The following is a 19,866-nucleotide window of genomic DNA, read 5'->3' on the forward strand; positions in this document are numbered from 1 at the left end:
AGATTCTCTTATGTATGTCAGAGTGGTAGTACATTTGGCTTAAATGGTAATGTTTCCATTTTTCATAGCTTTTTTTTCAAAATTTATTTTTATTGTTATTCTGGTGTAGTTAACATAACAGTGCTATATTAATTTCAGGTGTTCCATTTTTCATAGCTTTAAAGTCCACATTTGTAAAGTATACAGTATATAATTTAAATAACATGAAACTGAATTGTTGGAGTGCAGTGAAACAATCAACATTAGTTTTATTTTGTCCCTAAAACAGATGACAGTTACTTAAAATGTTTTTGTGCCTTTTGAAGATGTTGTAATTAAAAGCTTTAAAAACATTTCAGATTAATCAAGGAATTTTTTAAATTAAAGAAATACCTAATGAAGAAAATTTGAAAAACACAATAAAGAGTAAAGACCAAATCAAGTGTAGTTGCATCATCTTAACTTATCTACAATTTGTATTTAATTTTTTTCTTAGTACCTCTTGAAATAGATACTTAAGATAGAATTATCTTTTATAGCTTATGCTTTTCACTTAGTTATGTTTTGATAGCATTCCCTATCACAATAAATATTTCACAATGTGATTTTAATGGCTTTGTATTATTCATCTTATTAATGTATTCTAGTGTTCTTAATCAGTTTCTTAGGGGAATAGAAAGCTTTTTTTTTCTTTTTTTTTCTTTTTGACTATAATTCTGTGTTAATTATTTTGTTTCCTTGGACTAAATTCTTAGAATTACTTGATTATATGATACGCACATTTTTAGTAGTTTTCATAAATCGTTCCTAGTTCTTCACCAGAAAGGTAGTATCAGTTTACTGTCACATAAGCAATTATTAGCATCCCCTCAACACTGGGTGCTATCATTCTTTTTAATCTTTGTAAATTTTGTTAGATGAAAATTGGTTACAACTTTTTAAAAATTTTATTAGCTCCTTATATAAATGGTATGAATCTTTGTCTTTTCAAAAATATATCCTTGTTTGTTATATATCTTTTTCATATTGATTTTTTAACTTATAGAAACTTCATATTTTTATGTAGTCAGATTATATGTTTTTATTGCTTTCATATCCTCTAAGAACTACATAAGTATATCAGCTCTGTTTTCTTTTTTCTTTCTATTTTTTTGCATGTGTTTCTAATAGTTCTGTATTCAGTTCTAAAATAGGCTATACTTTATTTTTAACCTACAATTAAATTTATTATTATTATTTGGTTCACCTTGTTAATGGCCACATTCAGTTTTGCTTTATTTTGAGTCTGTAAAGAGTTCATAGAGTTGGATGTATACTTAAGAGAAATGAACTGAAAAATCCCAAGAAATCAAGAAATACTAAGACAGAAAAGCACCTGAAAAGTAATTTCCTTTTAGGGGAAATGATAATTGTGTTCAGCCTCCCCTTTTAGCTTGTTTTACAGAACTCTTTTTGGTCTTGAAGCCTGTTATTTACAAAATGACCATTTATTTTTTCTTATTGAACTCAGGGAATATTCAGGTTTAGGGTGAGTGGAAATAAATATCTCTAGGTTTTTTTGAAACTATATGAAATCAGAATCTGTTCATTTAATTCATTTAACCTATTTGAGCAAGTCATTGTAGTAGGTAGGGGTTCTTTCCTTTTACTGTTTGTTTTTGGTAGAAGAGGTAAGTTACTATGAGATGTCAGTTTTGTGGGCACAGTGGCAAAATGTAGCAGTTTAGGAGTTCCTAGATATATTTATCATTTTGGCGTTCTTTTTTGCTTAGGAATAAGTAAGAGTAAGCTCTTTTAAATATAATAGGTCACAGGCAGCATTGCTACTATAGATCTAGAATTTTTACTCCAAATAAATTTCCAAAGTAGAACGTTCATATAAGCCTATTCATTGTTGTTACAGAGGTTAAAGAAGATATAGAATTCTGCCACGTGCTTTTTTTGAATATCTTTGTTTCCTTTATTTAAATTTACTTCTGATTTATAAATTCTAGTTTCTATTTAGTGATTGCAGTGATATATATTACACTAGTTGACAATATTGAGACATTTTACTTGTTCTAAATATAAAAAATTAGTTAAAATATACATTATTACTACCAATATGGATTATAAACAAATACATGTATCTTGAACAAAGACATTTAATTTTTTTTTATTTGTAGTTAAGACTAGATGTTACATCAGCAAGGAGCAATTAATAATATAAATTAGTTACGATTGTGACTGGTTTCTTTTTGTAGGTCCAGCCGTACTATAAAATTCTATAACAAATGGAATTATCAGAATCCTATAAGGAAAAATCCTAGTGTTGATAAAGCAATGTAGGGATAGATCTGTAACCTATACAAATGCTTTTATGAGGAACAGAAGAACTTAGAAACTTTATTTAGTTATTGACTCTAACATACTAATACTAGTAGTTATTTTAAGTTGATTCAAATAATTTTAATTCTCTAATCATTGAGTCATTGTATGTAATGAATTAACTTTTTTATGCATTTGGCTATGTATCATTTTTGGGAGAATTGAGACTCAAGTCACTTGCCATATGGTTTAAATACTCTTGAGTGAACTTCTGTTGAGAAAACTGTATTGGCCCATCTGCCCCTTTCAGTTCTAAGTTTATTTGATTCTATACTTTATCCACAAAATTAGTTTGATTTTATACTTTGTAAAATTGAGGGAAGGAATCCTCTTCTGTATGTGATACTAAATAATTTTTGAGAAAAATATCTTGGCATTCATTTTTCAGTAGAAACTCATACCTGCCTATTTTATCTTTATGTTGTATATAAACCAGAGTCACAGTTGTACTCAACCCATTTAAATCTGTAAGAAGATTTATTCTTAGCATTAATATGAGTTTTGGATCATCTTAGTAAAAGGAACTATATTTAGAAGGAACTGTCCTTTTGATAAAGTTGAGTTTTCTTCTCTTGTAGAATGATAAATATATATCAGATAGGTAGTTACAATACTTTCGTTCTAGACATTTATTCAGTCATTTGTTCAGTCATTTATTATATACCTATCACATATTCAGAACCAGTGCTAGGTTTTGGGTATAAAAATGAAAAAGGCTAATAAATAGCTGTATGATCCTTGATAACAGTATGTGTGTATAAATCTAAAATGCTGTGATTTTTGGTAATCTATAGGGTGTTTTTGGTTTCTCAGGCCCTTTGGGTTTGATTGTTGTACCCGTTTTTATGTTACCATTGACCTCTTCATCACTACCATCATTACTACGATTTTTCCCTGTGTGTAGTGCATAGAGGCAGTATACATAGTGGTTAAGAATAGGCTGTCTGGAGTGGCACAGCCTAGGTTTCGGTTTGCATCTCTGTGCCTTTTCAACTATAAGATGATGATAATTTCCTACTTCCCAGGGTTTTGGTAGGATAAAATGAATTAATACATACAACACACCTAGAGAAGTGTATGATACTTAATGAGCACATAATACAAGTTAGCTGTTATTAGTCAGTACACGTATGTGAAACTGCAGCATGTGTATTTTGAAAACTAAGTATATTAGACTTAGTATAAAGATAGGTAGCTTTGTGTATTGGTGACAAATGCCAAAAATAACTGTAGGTGGTCTTTTTCTCTTGGGTACTGTCATCACCTTTCATTGGAAATAGATTTTACAACACCTGTGTTCTTTAGGATTTCCTATAAATAGTGATGATATTCACATTGCTTAAACTTATAAAATACATTGAGGAGAATTAGTCATGTGGTGTAAAACCATTTTTCCAGAGCCCTTTGTAGCAGTCCTCTCCTCAAGTTTTTAGCAGGATGTTTGTTTCTTTACCACATGATGAAATAGTAGTAGAGTGCATATGAAAACCATTAACTTGATCTGTTTTTCATGGGTTTAAAAATTTATAACTTCATTATAATTTCGTATTGACAAGTAATGAAAAGTTTTTAGAATATGTTGGTAGATAGGTGTCAATAAAGGATTTTTGTGAATAGATAGTATTTAATAAAATGTTTATTTCCTCTTTACACTTTAGCTATTTGAATATTTCATTCAGTGATCAATGGACTTGAAGTTATTTTCTGTGTAAGCTGGTCCAGGGTTTTGAAGTCTGTGTTTTGAATAATGTTTGGATGTCATAATAGTGACCCAGTTTTAAGAATGTAGTATCTACTGATTGTTCATAGGCTGCTTTAGAATTTAAGCCTTTGTTATTTGTATTTAAGGATTCAGCGTAGCAAGTATTCATTAATGAAGCTATTTAAATTTTGGGAATAAAATGTCTAACATCACTAAAATTATTTTAAAATTATTTTCAAGCATTGTTTTAAATTATTTTTATTTTAGCTAAGATGGTATATGTGAGTTTTAAAATTGATTTCTCCTCTTCATACTTTTCAGCTATGCTAAAGCAGCCTTTTGTTTAGAGGAGCTAATGATGACTAATCCACACAACCACTTATACTGTCAGCAGTATGCTGAAGTAAGTGCTTTCAAAAACAACAGTTGTATATGATTTTATTTTTGTTGGTGTTAGGTATTATTTTGGAGCTAAGAATATGTCTTTAATGTGAGGTATATATATAAATGTTCATGAAAACTGACTTATAGGTGTAAAAGCTTTACATTTTTAATATTATAATGGGAATATGACTTTAAAAAGAAAAGCACTTACTTAAAACAGTGAAATTCTTTGTATTTTTTATTGTATATTTTCTTTCCTAATCATGATCTAATGATGCCACAGTTGTCACCATTTAATGGCTTCTGAGACATTTACAATGATTATGATTTTTAAATCCATATTCTAGGACATTCATATTAAGATTAATATTTTTGGAAGTAAGAAGTACTTATCTTACTATTAAGAATAGTAATACAATTGAATGCTGTAAGGTTAGAAGCATTTCATTAATAAGGAATGTCAAGGTGACTAGAAAAGAGCAACTCAGTATGTAAGTATAGATTTAAAATGCTACTAATAGAAAATATAAAATTGTGAGGCATTAAAAAGGCAGCTAAAAAAGAAATTATATTGGCTTTTTCGACAGCACTTTGTTTTAAAAAATACTCTGTGATCTTAATGTTCATAGAATAGGTTTCTTGGGGTTATGCTTTAAAATTTGTCTTTAACAACTTTAAGATGAATTCTTTTAACATCTTGTATTTGTTTACAGAATATCTGTTTCAGTTACTAATGCTTATGGTATGATGAAACATGCTATATTTCAGAGTAGTAAAATAAACAGGTTTCAGCACTTTGCAATTTTTAACAGGTTAAATATACCCAAGGTGGACTTGAAAACCTCGAACTTTCAAGAAAGTATTTTGCACAGGCACTGAAACTGAACAACAGAAATATGAGAGCTTTGTTTGGGCTTTACATGGTGAGTAGAGGTGCATGTTTAATGTTATTTTATGAAATCTGTCATTTAAAGTCCATTAACTATCCCATCCAATCACTTCCCTCTTGTTTGTATTTTGCTGATAAGCATATTTTTTCTTCTGGTTAAATACGAGCAATAGGTTATAAGGCAGTTTTATTTTTAAATGTTAATACATCCTAACTATTTGACATTTAATTATAAAATATCTTCTATTGTATCGGAATTTAAATCTGCCTTTTTATTATATAGTAATAGATACAAAACCATTTTATGTATCTTATTTGTTTTGCTATCTTGAGTTTATGCCCAACATTATTGTATTTCTTACCTTAAATTATAATTGTCTGACATAGTTTTAAACTATGCAATAAAAGACATTAGCAATAAAATCTCTACTGTCAAAACTTTTTTACAGTACAGATAAGAGCTTGGAAATTGTGGGAAGCATGTAATTAAATATTTCTATGGTTTATGTATGCCAAATGACTAGCTTAGAAAAGGCGATTAACAAGAGCTATGGGAAATAGAGGAAGAATTTGCTGAGCTTTAGAATATACATAAAATGAGCCCCTCATACAATCAGAAAACTTTTTTTTAATAGGCCAGTTCTTTGAAATTTTAATTTATCCTGGTCTTTTCAAGGACTTTTGGATGAATGTCTTGTCGGGGCTCAGTGAAAAAGAATTGATTACAGAAATAGAGGCAGGAAGAAATATTAATGAAATAATTTTTTAGGAAAGGAATGGCAAAATATGATAAGAAAATAGTTCAAAGGAATTTCAAGAAATTTTTCCTGGATCTACCAATGCTGATTGTAGTAGGTTGGAGATACAGTGTAGTAGCGGTTATGTCTGTTTTTACGAAATAAATGAAAGACTAATTTAAAAAATGTGTAAGAATAGATTATTAATGATAGTTTATACATAACACTTTATAGGCTAGGCATTGTTTTGAGCTCTTTTTTTTTTTATTTTAAATCATGAAATCCTCATATCAACTATTTGAGAAGATACTGTTATTACTACCACTTCACAGAAAGTGAACCTGAGACACAGAGAGGTCTAGTTAATTTGTCAGAAGATGATTACAGACTTATTAAGTGTAATTGAGCTGGGATGTCAGTTCAGTCAGTTGATTCCAGAGTCATTCTCTTAATCACAGCATTTGCTAAAATTCATACCAAAAAGGTGACATTAAAGACGTAGTGGTGTAAAAATAAGATTTTGGCCAATAAATTCCTCACAGAGGAGGAGAGAGTGGGAAAGAGCCTGTAACATAGGCTAGGTATAAAAGAAAGGCTTAATTTTTTTTTAATCATATCGCTGAATCCTCTTAAGAATAAGATATATTTAAGCATAAGATTAAAGATCTTCCTCTCCCTAGAAGTACAACATATTCTTAAAAATTAGTATATAATTTTGGTGGTTTACAGATTCTTTCATGGATCCTAGATTAACAATCTCTCGTTTAAGTATTTTTTAAAAGGAGAGGATGGATTGATCAAATTGCAGTGATTCTAACTGGTGCTGTGCAACATAGTTCGGAAACTCTTGGTAAAGTGAAAAGAGAACTAGATTGGAAGTGAGGATCTTTCTCTGTTATTAAGGCTTTCAATAACTTGCTTTGGTCAAGTCATATCACTCCTAGTAGACTTACATTTTTTTTAACCTGTTAATGTAGGAAATTGGACTAAATTATTTTTGAGATTCTTTCTTACATTAATATTCAATAATTCTATAATTCTGACATAGAAAAGCTGAAGTAATACAACAATAAAGAGTTAAAAATAATAATTTAATAACAAAAATAATGACCTTCAATATCCTATGATACATATTTAAATGGTATTCTAGAGTATTTAAGTATTTAATTTTAAGAGTTGTGATAGATAGCTAATAAAATAAATTTAGGTATTTAAGATGCTCCTCTTTTTGTCACTTTAGTCTATATTTTATTTTATTTTTTTAATTTATTTTTTCTTTATTTTTTTTATAATTTTTATTTTGTTATATTAGTCACCATACAGTACATCCCCAGTTTTTGATGCAATGTTCCATGATTCGTTATTTGTGTATATTTTAAACTATATTTTCATTTTTAAACACTAATTTCCTTCCACTTTATTTTTAAAATTGTTTTGGTACTCTTTGTTATCCCATTGCAAATGTGACCCATACATGTTTTTGTTGATTATCTTGGCTAGAAAATAGGAATTTTGTTTTTGATGTTTCTTTTTTGTTTTTAGTCGGCAAGTCATATTGCTTCTAATCCAAAAGCAAGTGCAAAAACAAAAAAGGACAACATGAAATATGCTAGTTGGGCAGCTAGTCAAATAAACAGAGCGTATCAGGTCAGTATTGATAATTTTATATTCTCATATAGGTCAGTTAATGTATTTCTTCATTGTTTTTGTTTCAGCAAACTGCAAAGCCAAATGTCTGTCAATGGACTTTTATGCCTTTGGGTCTTAAAGTGTTTTAACTGTGTAGAATTAACTTGTAGGATCACTTATTTTTTTTCTGTTTTCAAAAGAAATCTGTTACTACTATGATGCCATAAGTAGCCTTACTATCTGGAAATTTCAGTTGTCAGTGTTGGCAAATAAAAAGTAATTCTGAAAATCCAGAAAAGGTAAACAAATTGTGCAGTGTATTTCAGAAGCGGATTGAGTGTGTAATATATTATCATTTAGAGTATCTCAGGTAATTAAAAGGGAGGAAGAAAAGCCAAAAAGTAAACTAGCCAGACTATATAAAAAAGTTTTTGTACTCTGCTTACACGTCAGATCTTATCCGAAACTTCTCCACTCATTTCTTAGTTTTCTGAAGCTTGTCTCTAGGAGACTCTTCACGAAGAGCACATGGGAAAACAGTCCTATTACATCTTGCATGTTTATAAACTTAACCTCTCTGTAGTCTTTATATTTGAGGGATAGTTTGGCTTTTTGTACAACCTTTGGCTTACATTTACTTAAGTATCTTAAACATATTGTTCCATTGTGTTTTAGGATAAAATATTGCTGTCAAGAAGTCTTATTCCATCCTGATTTTCTTTCCCTAAGTGACTTAGACTTTTTGTCTGGATGTCCAAAGGAATTTTTTCTTTATCATTAAAATCCAGTAGTTTTACTATAATATGTTTTGTTGATTGTTATTGGGTCAGTTTTCCCAAATGCACTATAGACCCATTTAAATTGTAAATTTAATCCTCTTTTAATCTGAGAATAGTTGCTTTTCTGTTAAATATTTTTTCTGTTTGATAGCTCAAGTTTTTTTCCAGGTCTCTAACTTTCCCAACCTGTCTTTTTATGGCTTCCTTTTTGTGATAGAGAATTTAAATATGACCTTTCTGTGTACACAGTCTTTCTCAGAACTAGTCTGGTTCAGAAAGATTTTCTCTCTGGGGCGCCTGGGTGGCTCAGTCGTTAAGCGTCTGCCTTTGGCTTGGGGCATGATCCCAGGGTCCTGGGATCGAGCCCCACATGGGGCTCGCTGCTCTGCTGGGAGCCTGCTTCTTCCTCTCCCATCCCCCTGCTGTGTTCCCTCTCTCGCTGGCTGTCTCTCTCTCTGTCAAATAAATAAATAAAATCTTAAAAAAAAAAAAAGATTTTCTGTCTTCAGCCTTCTGTTCTACCCTTAGAGCTCTATAGATCTTGAATTTTGAAATGTTGCTTTCAGCTTGAAATGTTGCATTTTGTTGTTTATTTTATTTATTCTGGGATTTGCTGCCTGTGGACATCACTACCTTCTTCTCATCGACTCCTTTCCCTTACCTGAACCATCTCTCCCTTTTACCCCTAGTGTTTCTGCCTTGTTCAATTTGGTTTTAGTTTCTGATGATTATCCTTCAGTGCGAGGTTTTTTCCTCCTCGAAGAGGGTGTTTCCTGGACGTTTTAGAGATTTTGAGGTTGTAGACTGTTAGACTTGTTTACTGTCACATATGATTTGGAGCTTTTGAGACTGTCCTGGTTTTGCAGTCCATTTGCAGATTCATTAGTTCATACTTTTTTTCATTTCTGTGGCTTGTAGAGTAGTAGGTTGTTCATCGTAGCATATATACTCCTGTCATACAGCAGTTGATCTTCTGTAGGTCCTGCCACTGTTGGTGATAAAAACCACATTACAGGGTTTTGGAGGATTACCTGTAATGTAGTTTTTTGAAGATGTTCTCTTTGGGCTTGTTTTCTGTTATTTTGTTTTTGGTGCTGTTTCTTTGTTTTTGTAGTCCTGGTTGGAGAAGGTTGGGGAGATTAAAAAAATTCAGTGCCCCCATGGTCACATTATTTAAAGTCACTTTACTGTATTTTTATTATATATAATAGAGGATATTGTTGGCATACTGTAAGTCAGAATATTTATAAATATTAGCTAGGCTGTGCTTCTTCAAATGCAGTAATTTTGAGATAGCACAAATTATAATAGGGTTCCACACATAGTAACTGGTCTAGAGTGTGTGTATGTGTGTGTGTGATTTAAAGATAAGACTTGGATAATATAAAACTAATGTGATGGTTTGCAGAGTACATCCTTGTTTTTAAGGTATTTTTGAGAAACAACTAGCTGCTCAGAGTGCTTTTTTTGACATGGCATGACTGTATTTTTAAAATCAGTTTTTATTACAACATACATAGAAAAAAAGAACCCAAGTCATAAATGTACATTTCAATGAATTATACAAGGAAAATGTATCCAGGTCAAGAAATAGAAACATTACAGCACCCAGAGCCCTCATAGTACATCCTCTTAATTTCTATTCTTGTTAATCTCAAGAATATTGATAATCCCATAATCTTGGCTTGTTTTTGAGCTTTATGGTATCATAGTATTTAATTTTTATCTAGCCTGTTTCACTGTTGTGTTTATGACATTTATCCCTCTTCGTGTCTATAGTTCATTCGTTTTCATTGTACTAGAGTCTGTTGTATGAACATACTAGAGTTTATCTAGTCAGTTGTTGATAGGCATTTGGATTATTTCCTGTTTGGGGCTATTTTGAATAATACTACACTGATTATTGCTGCAGTCTTTTGGTATACATGTACTTCTGATGGATGTATCCCTTTGAGTGGAAAAACTGGGTCATAATTTGTTTTCCACATTAGTTGTTTATAGTCTCAGCAGCCATATTTGGTAGTTCTCGTAGTTCCACATCTTTATCAATACTTGGTCCTGTCAGTTTTTGTCAGAGCCAGACTTTAAAGAATGGCTTTGTTATAGCCATTCTGGTGTATGTGTAGTGGTATCTCATGGTTTCATTTTGCATCTCCCTGATGACCAGTGAGATTGAACACTTCTTCATATGTTTATTGGCTATTTGAATATCTCTTACATGAGGTCTATCTTTTCAATTGGTTTATGACTTTTTATTTTGGTTTTTAGTTCTCTGATTATGAGCTTTTTGTTATATGTGCAGCAAATTTCTTCACTTTCTTACTTGCTCTCAATTGATTTTGATGAATAAAAGTTCTGAAGTGAAATACATTCATTTATATTCTTTAATCGTTTGTGCTTTTTGTGTTAAGAAATAGGTTGCTACTCATAGTCATACAGATAATTTTGTGTGTCTTTAGAGGGTTTTTTTCCATCTGCCTTTTGTACTTAGATCCACAATCCATTTGGAATTGATTTCTATGTATAATGTGAAATAAGGTTCAATTTTCCCCCATGTAGCTATCTAGAGAGTTTCTGTCCATTTCTCTATTCTGTCATGAGTTCCATTTTTGGAAGCTAGTATCACCATGTAGGAGTGAAGAGAAGAACACAAATGCTGGATCCATATTGTCTATCTTTAAAGTCTGGCTCTGACATTTATTATATATGTGATTTTGGATAAATTGTATACTATTTCTGGGCCTATAGCCTTTCATCTGTAAGATGGACACAATAGAAGTTTTGAGGATTAAAGAAGTTAATACATAATTTTCACTAAATCACAGTAATACTAATTATATTGTTTTTACTGATCACATGCTCCAGGTTTACTTTATGATGCTTGCTGTGTTAATTGTAAATATAACCACCACAACAAGAATAGTTATAAGAACAAATATTTATAGAAAATTTCTTATGAGCTCTAGGTACTTTATCTGTTTTACAAATGAAGAACTTAAAGCATGGAAAGATTAAATAACTTTCCCAAGGTGACATAGCTGGTTAATGACAGCTGTTTTTAAACCTAGGGAGTCTGATTCCAGAGTTGATGTTCTTAACAGCCAAAATATACTGCCTGTATAAAGAAATGTCGGGTATAAATGTATCTGAAGCTATAAATGCAGTTTTTCACTCTCTTCTCAGTTATTTTCCTGTGTTTCTCTTTACATTTCAGACTTAAAGCCCTGAATAGTAACTAAATTCAGAATTTAGTTTTGTTTCCCTTTCTCTTCAGTAATACAAGGCCAGACAAGTATGCCCTTCCCCTGCCTTATGAGATGCACCTTATCACTAAACACGAACCTATCATTTCAGTATTTTAAGCCATTGTTCATAGATCTAAACCCTGTTCTTTAGTAATATTTGCCCTCCCTGCTGTTCTTTTTTTTTTTTAGATTTTACCTTACTAGATCCATTCCATTTATAGACTTATAAAAGTCTCAGTGTTCTTTGGAAGGAGCTCTAAGAGTGTCAGTGGTACTCTTCAGTATTTGAGTTTTGCATCATAAACTCCTTAGTCCACAGCAATATTGTGCACATCTTTACGGAAGATATGATTTGTCTTCTCTTGACTCTATAGGAAAGGATAGAAAAAAGAACTTTTGCCAGTTTCTATCATTTTAGATACCACTCCAGGAAGATAACGTTTCTCTCAGTTGGCCATGTCGGGTTTCTCTGTAGCAACTTCCAGTGCTCCTCAACCAAACCCATCATGCAAAATTTACTTGCCCCTAGATACCAGTAACGTTTTAAATAAAATTTCTTTGTGCTTTTAAAGCTTACGTATTCTGTGCTTTTTCTGTAGAGGTGTTCTGGGTTCTTTCTGTGAATCAGATTCCATAAATATTTGTATCCATAACCTTTTGCTAACTTCGTGAGTTAAAATAACAACTTGCTTGTGATTCTGTAGGTAGGCTTTTTGGCTTGGGCTCAGTTGAGTTATTCTGCTCGTCTCGACTGGGCTTATTTATGTTTCTGCACTATGCTAATGGTTGATGGCCTCACTTAAATATCTGACTTTGGCTGTCTGTCAGCTGGGAGTGCTCGGCCTCGTGTTTCTCATTTGGCAGGCTAACTTGGACTTACTCGTGTGGTGGTCTCAGGGTTCCAAGAGTAGCAAACAGGCAGACTCTACTGTTCAAGGGCTTTTTGAGTCTCTGTCACATATGGCTGATTTCCCATTGAGCAAAGCAAGTCACATGGTCAACCCAGATTCAGGGGATGTAATACTTCACCTCTTAATGGGAAGAGAAATATGTGATCATTTGGCAATTTATTACACTATTGTAAAGCTCCATAGTCCCCGCCTTCTGTTTTCATTTATTTTGCCTTTTTCTCTTTATCTGCTTCATTGAGGTATGATTTATAGACAATAACATGCACACATTTTAAATGCATAGTTGAGTTTTGATAAATGTATATTCCCATCTCACCATCACCCCATTCAAGATATGCAGCATTTCTGTCACCCCAAAAAGTCCCTTCTGCCACTCTGCAGTCAGCCCTTCTGACACTGCAGACAAGCACTGATATGATTTTTATCACTATAAATTAGTTTTGCCTGTACTAGAACTTTATATAAATGAGATCATAGGTTATGTACTCTTTTGTGCCTGGCTTCTTTCACTCAGTATAATGTTTCTGAGATTCATCCATCCAGTGTTCCAATTTATTTATCCTAGTACTTCATCCACCCATATTATTTTCCACACATTATGCAAAGGTAAATTTTAGCCCAGTTTATCCCAGTTATCACAGTGGATAAATTATTGATCTTTGAATTTGATAAACAGGTTTTATTATTTGAGTGTGCTTTCTGGTGAGTTTTCTTTAAGATCCATAGGGAATTACGAAAGGAGAGTTTAAGCAAAATCTAACTGTGAAAACAAAAATGCAGGATTTGTGGTTAATGTGGAAAGTACAACTCTCAGAGATTGGCATTTTAGTAATTAGATAAATCTCTGGCATCTAATTGAGAATTTTATGACTCATGTCTAGGCATATAAACAAGTATAAAATATATAATAAATACTTCTTATTGTAATGTTTTTCCAGGCATTTGTAAATTAGAGAAAATGAGATTTTAAGAACTGGTTTTCCTTCTTTCTTTCTACTTAATGAAACAGAATATGGCTACTACTTGCTCTTCACTTAGGTAATTGGTTTAGCATGTTCAGTATAGGCAGGCAAGTTTGATTAATGCTCATGAAAAACTTTAATGTGAACCTACTCACAATAATTTTCCAGATAAATGCTTCTTTGCTACACTGTTAAATTCGTCTATGCTAGCAATCCATATGTTATTTATGATTGCAGAGGTGATTCTATTACTATCCTTTTGGGAAGTGGAAAATTAAATCATGATTTGAGGGAAAAATAGGATTCCGGCTTAATCAGTTAAATTGCCATATAATTCTGGAATAGACAAAATAATTGCATGTCAGGCAAAATTTGAAGTGATAGATTTATATTTCCAACTTTTTATTTGTTCTGACACAAATAAGTTTGGTTTATTCTAAATTGCACTGGTTGTCAGTAGTGTTGACACACAATCTTAGGTGATTTTTTAAATTAGCTAATTAAAAAAATCACAGATTTATATTTACTACTATTATGTTTAAGAACAAATCAAGAAAAGTACTGTATTTTAAAATTTTGGTTATGACTTCAGCTCTACAGAAATTTTTCATTATTTTGCTAATTAAAAAATTGGAGTGAATGTTACTATGTGGTATCCTATTTTGCTCAGACCCATCAAAGCTTTTTCTTAGAATTAGGCCTTCAAGTATCTGATTAGGACCATTCCTGTTTACTTTGGATAGGCAGTAGTAAAAGAAAAGGCTTTCTGTTCTTATTAAGTCCTTGTGAAAGTGAATTTATCAACTGGATAATAGGAGTAATAACACACCCCACATCCTTTAGTCACCATGGAAATTATGAAAAGGCAGAGTTTTAAATGTTGTGTTGTTATTACCATATTTTGTGATTATGAATTATAGATTTAACATTTGAATTCCTTGAATTAGTAATGTTTTATGAAAGGTAAAATGATGTTGATTCTTATGAGAAACTTTTCTCTTCCTCTGGCATTTCTTCTAGAAATCCCCTTTGTTTACTCTGTCAAATCAAGATTCAACCATAGAAGCTAATGGTTTAGGAAGTAGGAGAATCATAATGTTAACCTGCAGCCAGAGAGGTCAGAGGCAGGTTACCAATTCCTGAAGGCTATTGCTTCTATGATTTTACCTGTGCTTGATCACTTGATCTTTCTCAACAGGTCATGAGAAGTTTGCCAAATTAAGTTAATTACAAAAGAGAAGGAACACATCATAAATCAAGTGCTAAGTGCTTAAGACAGCATTGGTATTTGCAGGGAAGATCAGTCACTTGAAAATATATTGAGTGCTTAGATGTTAATTTGAAAATACTATATTTTGCTAATAGCAAATGTTAGTCAATACTTTAACCAAGGGCAGAGGGAATATAGATATGTATAATAAACTGTCTTTTACCCCCACAAGGAACACTTATTTAGTAAATTTGTAGTATTCAGTCAAACCGATAAATGATGAGAATTGTCAGTCTAGTTAGAAAACCCATTTTGAAATCATCATGGGAAGTTCAACAGTGTTTCCCTTACTGATTATATGCACTATACTGAATTTAATATATCATGAATTTGCCTTTAAATATGCAAAGGTGCCATTTCTAATCCATTGTATTTTGTTTTCTTTATAAAATCCAATCCCAATTTAGTTTTATAAAATAAATTACAACTTCATAAACTAGAAATACCTATTTTAAAACATGTTTACATCATTTTAACATGTAGCATGGAGTTTTATTTGACAGCTCTTTACTACAGAAATATGTTATCTTGTCAACTAATTGCAGGAAAATTTAAATATTGTGACTTACTTTAAATAATTTTAGAGATGTCTTGCAACTTTAAAATATTTAATAGAAATTACACTCACATTTGACTTCCGTTGAAATTGTAAATATTTGTTTAGAGGCCTGAGAAGTAGAAGTGGTGCACATTTCTGTAGAAATACAAATTTTACTTATAAATTACGCTTTTTATTTCATAAAAGTTTTCTAGTCGAAAGAGGATAGTTTTAAAATCAAATTTATGCTTTTGTAGATAATCACACTACTTAAACATTTAAATTGGCCAATTTTGTGGTGAAATCTTAGTACACTTCAAATAAAAATGAAACCTTAATGAAAATGTAAAGTCCAAATGTAGAGCATTGATAAAATAAATTAAAGACAACACAAGCAAAAAAGAAGGATATTCCATACTCGTGGGTTGTGAGAATAATAATTGTTAAAAGGTACATACTGCCCAAAGCAGTCTGCAGATTTAATGCAATCCTTATTTCGATACCAACAGCATTTTTCACAGAACTAGAACAAATAATCCTAAATTTGTATGGAACCACAAAAGACCCCGAATAGCCAAAGCAATCTTGAAAAAGAAAAACAAAGCTTGGAGGTATCACAATTCTGGACTTCAAGTTATACTACAAAGCTATGGTAATTAGAACAGAATGGTACTGGCACAAAGATAGACACACAGATCAGTGGAATAGGATAGAAAGCCCAGAAACAAACCCACGTTTATATGATTAATTAATCTTTACCAAAAGAGGCAAGAATATGAAATGGGAAAAAGACAGATCTCTTTAACAAAAGGTGTTGGGAAAACTGGATGGACAGCCACATGCACAAGAATGAAATTGGACCATTTTCTTAACCATACAGAAAAATAAAATGCACTAAAGACCTAAATGTGAGATCTGAAACCATAAAAATCCTAGAAGAGAGCGCAGGCAGTAATTTCTCTGACATTGGCCATAGCAACATTTTTCTAGATAGTTCTCTGGAGGTAAGGGAAATAAAAGCAAAGAATTAAACCCAAATTCTGTTTTATTGAAGAAAAGATATTTGATTTCATGCTAGTGATAAAATAATGTTAACTCTCGTTAACAACGTGAAGGTAAGATTGTGATATTGAGCCTGCCATGAAATTGAGCCTAATTGCTTTTTTTTTAAAAATTAGTTTGCAGGTCGAAGTAAGAAGGAAACTAAATACTCTCTTAAGGCAGTCGAAGACATGTTGGAAACACTGCAGATCACCCAGTCTTAAGGTTTCAAACTCTTTCACGTTACATTTCACAACTGCACAATTGAACTTAATGGCCTGTGACTTATTTACTAAATGCCTAGTGCTATTTATATACTAATCTTTTGTTAAGAGAGCAATTGTAAAGAATGTTTATATAAACCTAAAAATGCCTTTTATTGCTAAGCAGGAAGATGGAGAAAGTCCACGGAAGAGAGATTTAACAAGATTCATATTGATTGTACATCATTCTCTTCATATCACACATAAATAACTTCTTTTAAACCACAACCTGATGTAGAAATCCCATAAATAAATCATGTGATTTATTAAACTTGCATATGAAGATTCTAGATTCTTTTTGTTATACTTAAATAGTGAATATGTTGTTTTAGAATTCAGTTTCTAATTAACTACTTTTTATTTGTGATAAAGAAATACATAGCATGCATTGCTGACAAGCAAAATGTTGGCAAATTTATATTGATTCTATTTACAGTGTCAGGTTGGATTTTGCTGTGCATTCCCGTAGGCTATTGTTTTATGTGCTATAATGTTATTCTGATAAATCTTGCTTACTAATGTTCAGTAATATCTCTGTAAAATTTTTGTTTTGCCATAGAACATAATTGAGATTTTTACCTTATAAAAAGCTTTAAGATTCACGTATGCTATAATGCTATAACCTTTATGAAAGTTAAATTTATTGAACTTCTAAGTATTTTGCATAAAAGAATATTAAGAGAACATAGTAGGGATTAAAGAGGTTTCAGTGGCTGAGTTATTTTTACTTAGGGAAAATAGGAAAATCTAAACTATCTATTGGAGCAATATTTTTACAATTCACATATTTCCTTACCTCCTTAGTAATAATAAGAACTTCTTTTTTCCTTTTTCTCTTACAACCATTATACTACCTTCAACAGTATTTTGCATGTTTCAGTGAAATAGAAAGAACTTTGAGACACAAATCAGTTTTTAAAATAGGCAACTGGTCATTCAGGGCATGTATTGTTAGTAGTAGTTTGTAATTTACATATACAAGTTATATGTTCTATGTATTACATGTGTAATTACTTATATAAATATAAATAGTTAGTTTACAATAGTATACAGAGACTCCTGCATACTTGCCATTGCTGGATTTAGGCATATGGGGTTCATGGAGGACTTGACAAACTGGGAAGTCTTTAGAAGAAAACTACTGTCAATATCAGTTTTTTAATCTTTTGAATAATCCTGTTAGTATATTTTTCTCCATATCTGGTCTCTTTCTTTTATTTTGCAGTTCTTTTCATTTTATTCTGCCATGAGAAATGAGCAGATGTGAAATAACTCTCCCCATATAAAGGTACTTCTTATCAACAAATCATTGCTATCATAAGATGCACTCTTTTTTGCCAGTGAATTTAGTAACTGCATTTCAACATGATCAGCCATCTCAGATTTGTTTGCTATGAAATGCTCATACATTACTCCACTATGTTCTTACTTCAATCCCCTATCAGTCAATAGGGTAGTGTTTACTTTAGCAATTATATTTGTGTAAGATAGTGCCTTGTATAACTGTCAGCCTAAGTTTCACATTATTTTTCTAATTTTAATACCTACTTGCCAAAAATTTTTTTATGAAGTACATTGTTAATGTGCAATTTGTAAACCTCAGTTTAAATGTACGGATCATCCTCTTGTGGCAGTTATTTGCCAAGTGCTTTGAACGGCACTTTTTCCTTGTTAACGGTATCTTATGTTGTTCAGGTAGGAGCAGAAATCCCTGCTCTTCAAGGAGATAAGGACCTTACCTTATGTCAGCCCTAGGATATGTATCATGATTGATCCAAAACAAGGTGGTTTCATTTCTTATGATCTGTGAGACGCCAAGGCAGAACTTTTTTCAGTAAAGGAGATATTCTGTATTTGTGCTGTCCAATATGGTAGCCACTAACTGTAGCTATTGAGCACTTGAAATATGGTCAGTAGAACTGAGACATTGAATTTTTAATTTAATTTAATTTTAATTTTAATAGCTGCATGTGACTGATGGCCACCATAGTGGGTAGTACAAATATCTAAAGTGTGGGCATATGACCTATTTAAGGCTAATAAAAGGTTCTATGGAATTGAAAGTCCATGTCATCAGCAGTTTGGGGGAAAAGTACATCCTTATTCAAAATTGATATTTTATTTCAAATAGTTCTATAAAACTGTAAAAAAAATAAATAAAATTTTTAAAAAAAGGGTCTGTGGGACCTTTTTGGGAAGGGTCTTCCTTTCAAATTAAAAAGTCAGAGTTTTGTGAAGTGAGGCTTTTTGCCTCTTTCTACTTCAGGCCATGAGTGTCAACAACATGCCTAGAGGTACAATAGCCATCTTACAACTACGAAACAATAAATAGGAGAATGAAAGCTACTTTTTAGAGATGGCTTTGTAGAAAGATTAGAGGGAGCCTGCGTCCCTGATGGGATGTTGAACACCTGAACCAACATGAGCACTTGCCAACCTCTGCACTTATTACATGAGAAAAATAAACTCTTGATTAAGACATTGTTTGGATTTTCTGTTATTTTTTGCCATGTATGTTTCTGACTAATATATCCATCAGCTTTTTTTTTTTTTTTTTTTTAGTGTGCAAAACTCTTATTTTGACTGGGAATGGTGTTTCAGAATGTAATGATTTAAAGTTAAGGGGACAAGTACATACAACAAAAAAAGTAGTATCTTGTTGCAACTCAGTACACACTAAGCCAACTTTAACAATAGGATAATATTGACTTGGGAGCAGAGGAGGATGTGGAAAAGATAGAAATGGAAGACCAGTGTTTCAGTATGTTGGGAGCGTATAATTTTTATTGGTAAACATTTCAAAGAATCTTTTTTTTTTTTTCTGATGCCACAATCCATTTATTCTCAAAGTAACTTTATTTTACTTTATTTCATAGAACTGTAGGATTTTGGAAGGGACTTTAAAGATGAATTAGTTATATTCCATTTTAGGATGAGAATCGAGGTTCTGAGAAATTAAGCTTTTCTCTGACAGAGCAGGACCAGGATATCAGGGGTTCCCAAGTCAGTGTTCTTTCTAGTATACTCTGAGGCATATGTCTATTCTGTGGTATGTTCTTCCTATTTAGAATGAGAAAAATATGAGACAGATATATCCAAGGGGCATTGTTTATTAGCAGAGCAGGAATTAGAATTCAGATTTTCTGACTTGTAAAATAATTTTTTAGTGG

The 19,866-nt window shown here is 31.7% G+C and overlaps 1 protein-coding gene across 2 annotated transcripts in view; it reads left to right on the forward strand.

Annotated features, from left to right (window-relative positions):
* Positions 1 to 19,524, forward strand: part of EMC2 (ER membrane protein complex subunit 2) — a 44,722-nt gene extending 25,198 nt beyond the window's left edge. Inside the window, exons 8-12 of one of the 2 annotated variants that reach the window (XM_019799132.2) lie at positions 4,370 to 4,451; positions 5,245 to 5,355; positions 7,601 to 7,705; positions 16,571 to 16,658; positions 17,922 to 19,524. In XM_019799132.2, the coding sequence (XP_019654691.1) occupies positions 4,370 to 4,451; positions 5,245 to 5,355; positions 7,601 to 7,705; positions 16,571 to 16,657 (385 nt within the window). In that variant the 3' untranslated portion in view covers position 16,658; positions 17,922 to 19,524. Of the gene's footprint in view, positions 1 to 4,369; positions 4,452 to 5,244; positions 5,356 to 7,600; positions 7,706 to 16,570; positions 16,974 to 17,921 lie in introns of those variants that run through there. The other variant, XM_019799131.2, reaches the window with a different exon arrangement.
* Positions 19,525 to 19,866: the final 342 nt, after the last annotated feature.

This window comes from Ailuropoda melanoleuca, chromosome 9 (genome assembly GCF_002007445.2).
Source record: "Ailuropoda melanoleuca isolate Jingjing chromosome 9, ASM200744v2, whole genome shotgun sequence".
Taxonomy (NCBI): Eukaryota; Metazoa; Chordata; class Mammalia; order Carnivora; family Ursidae; genus Ailuropoda; species Ailuropoda melanoleuca.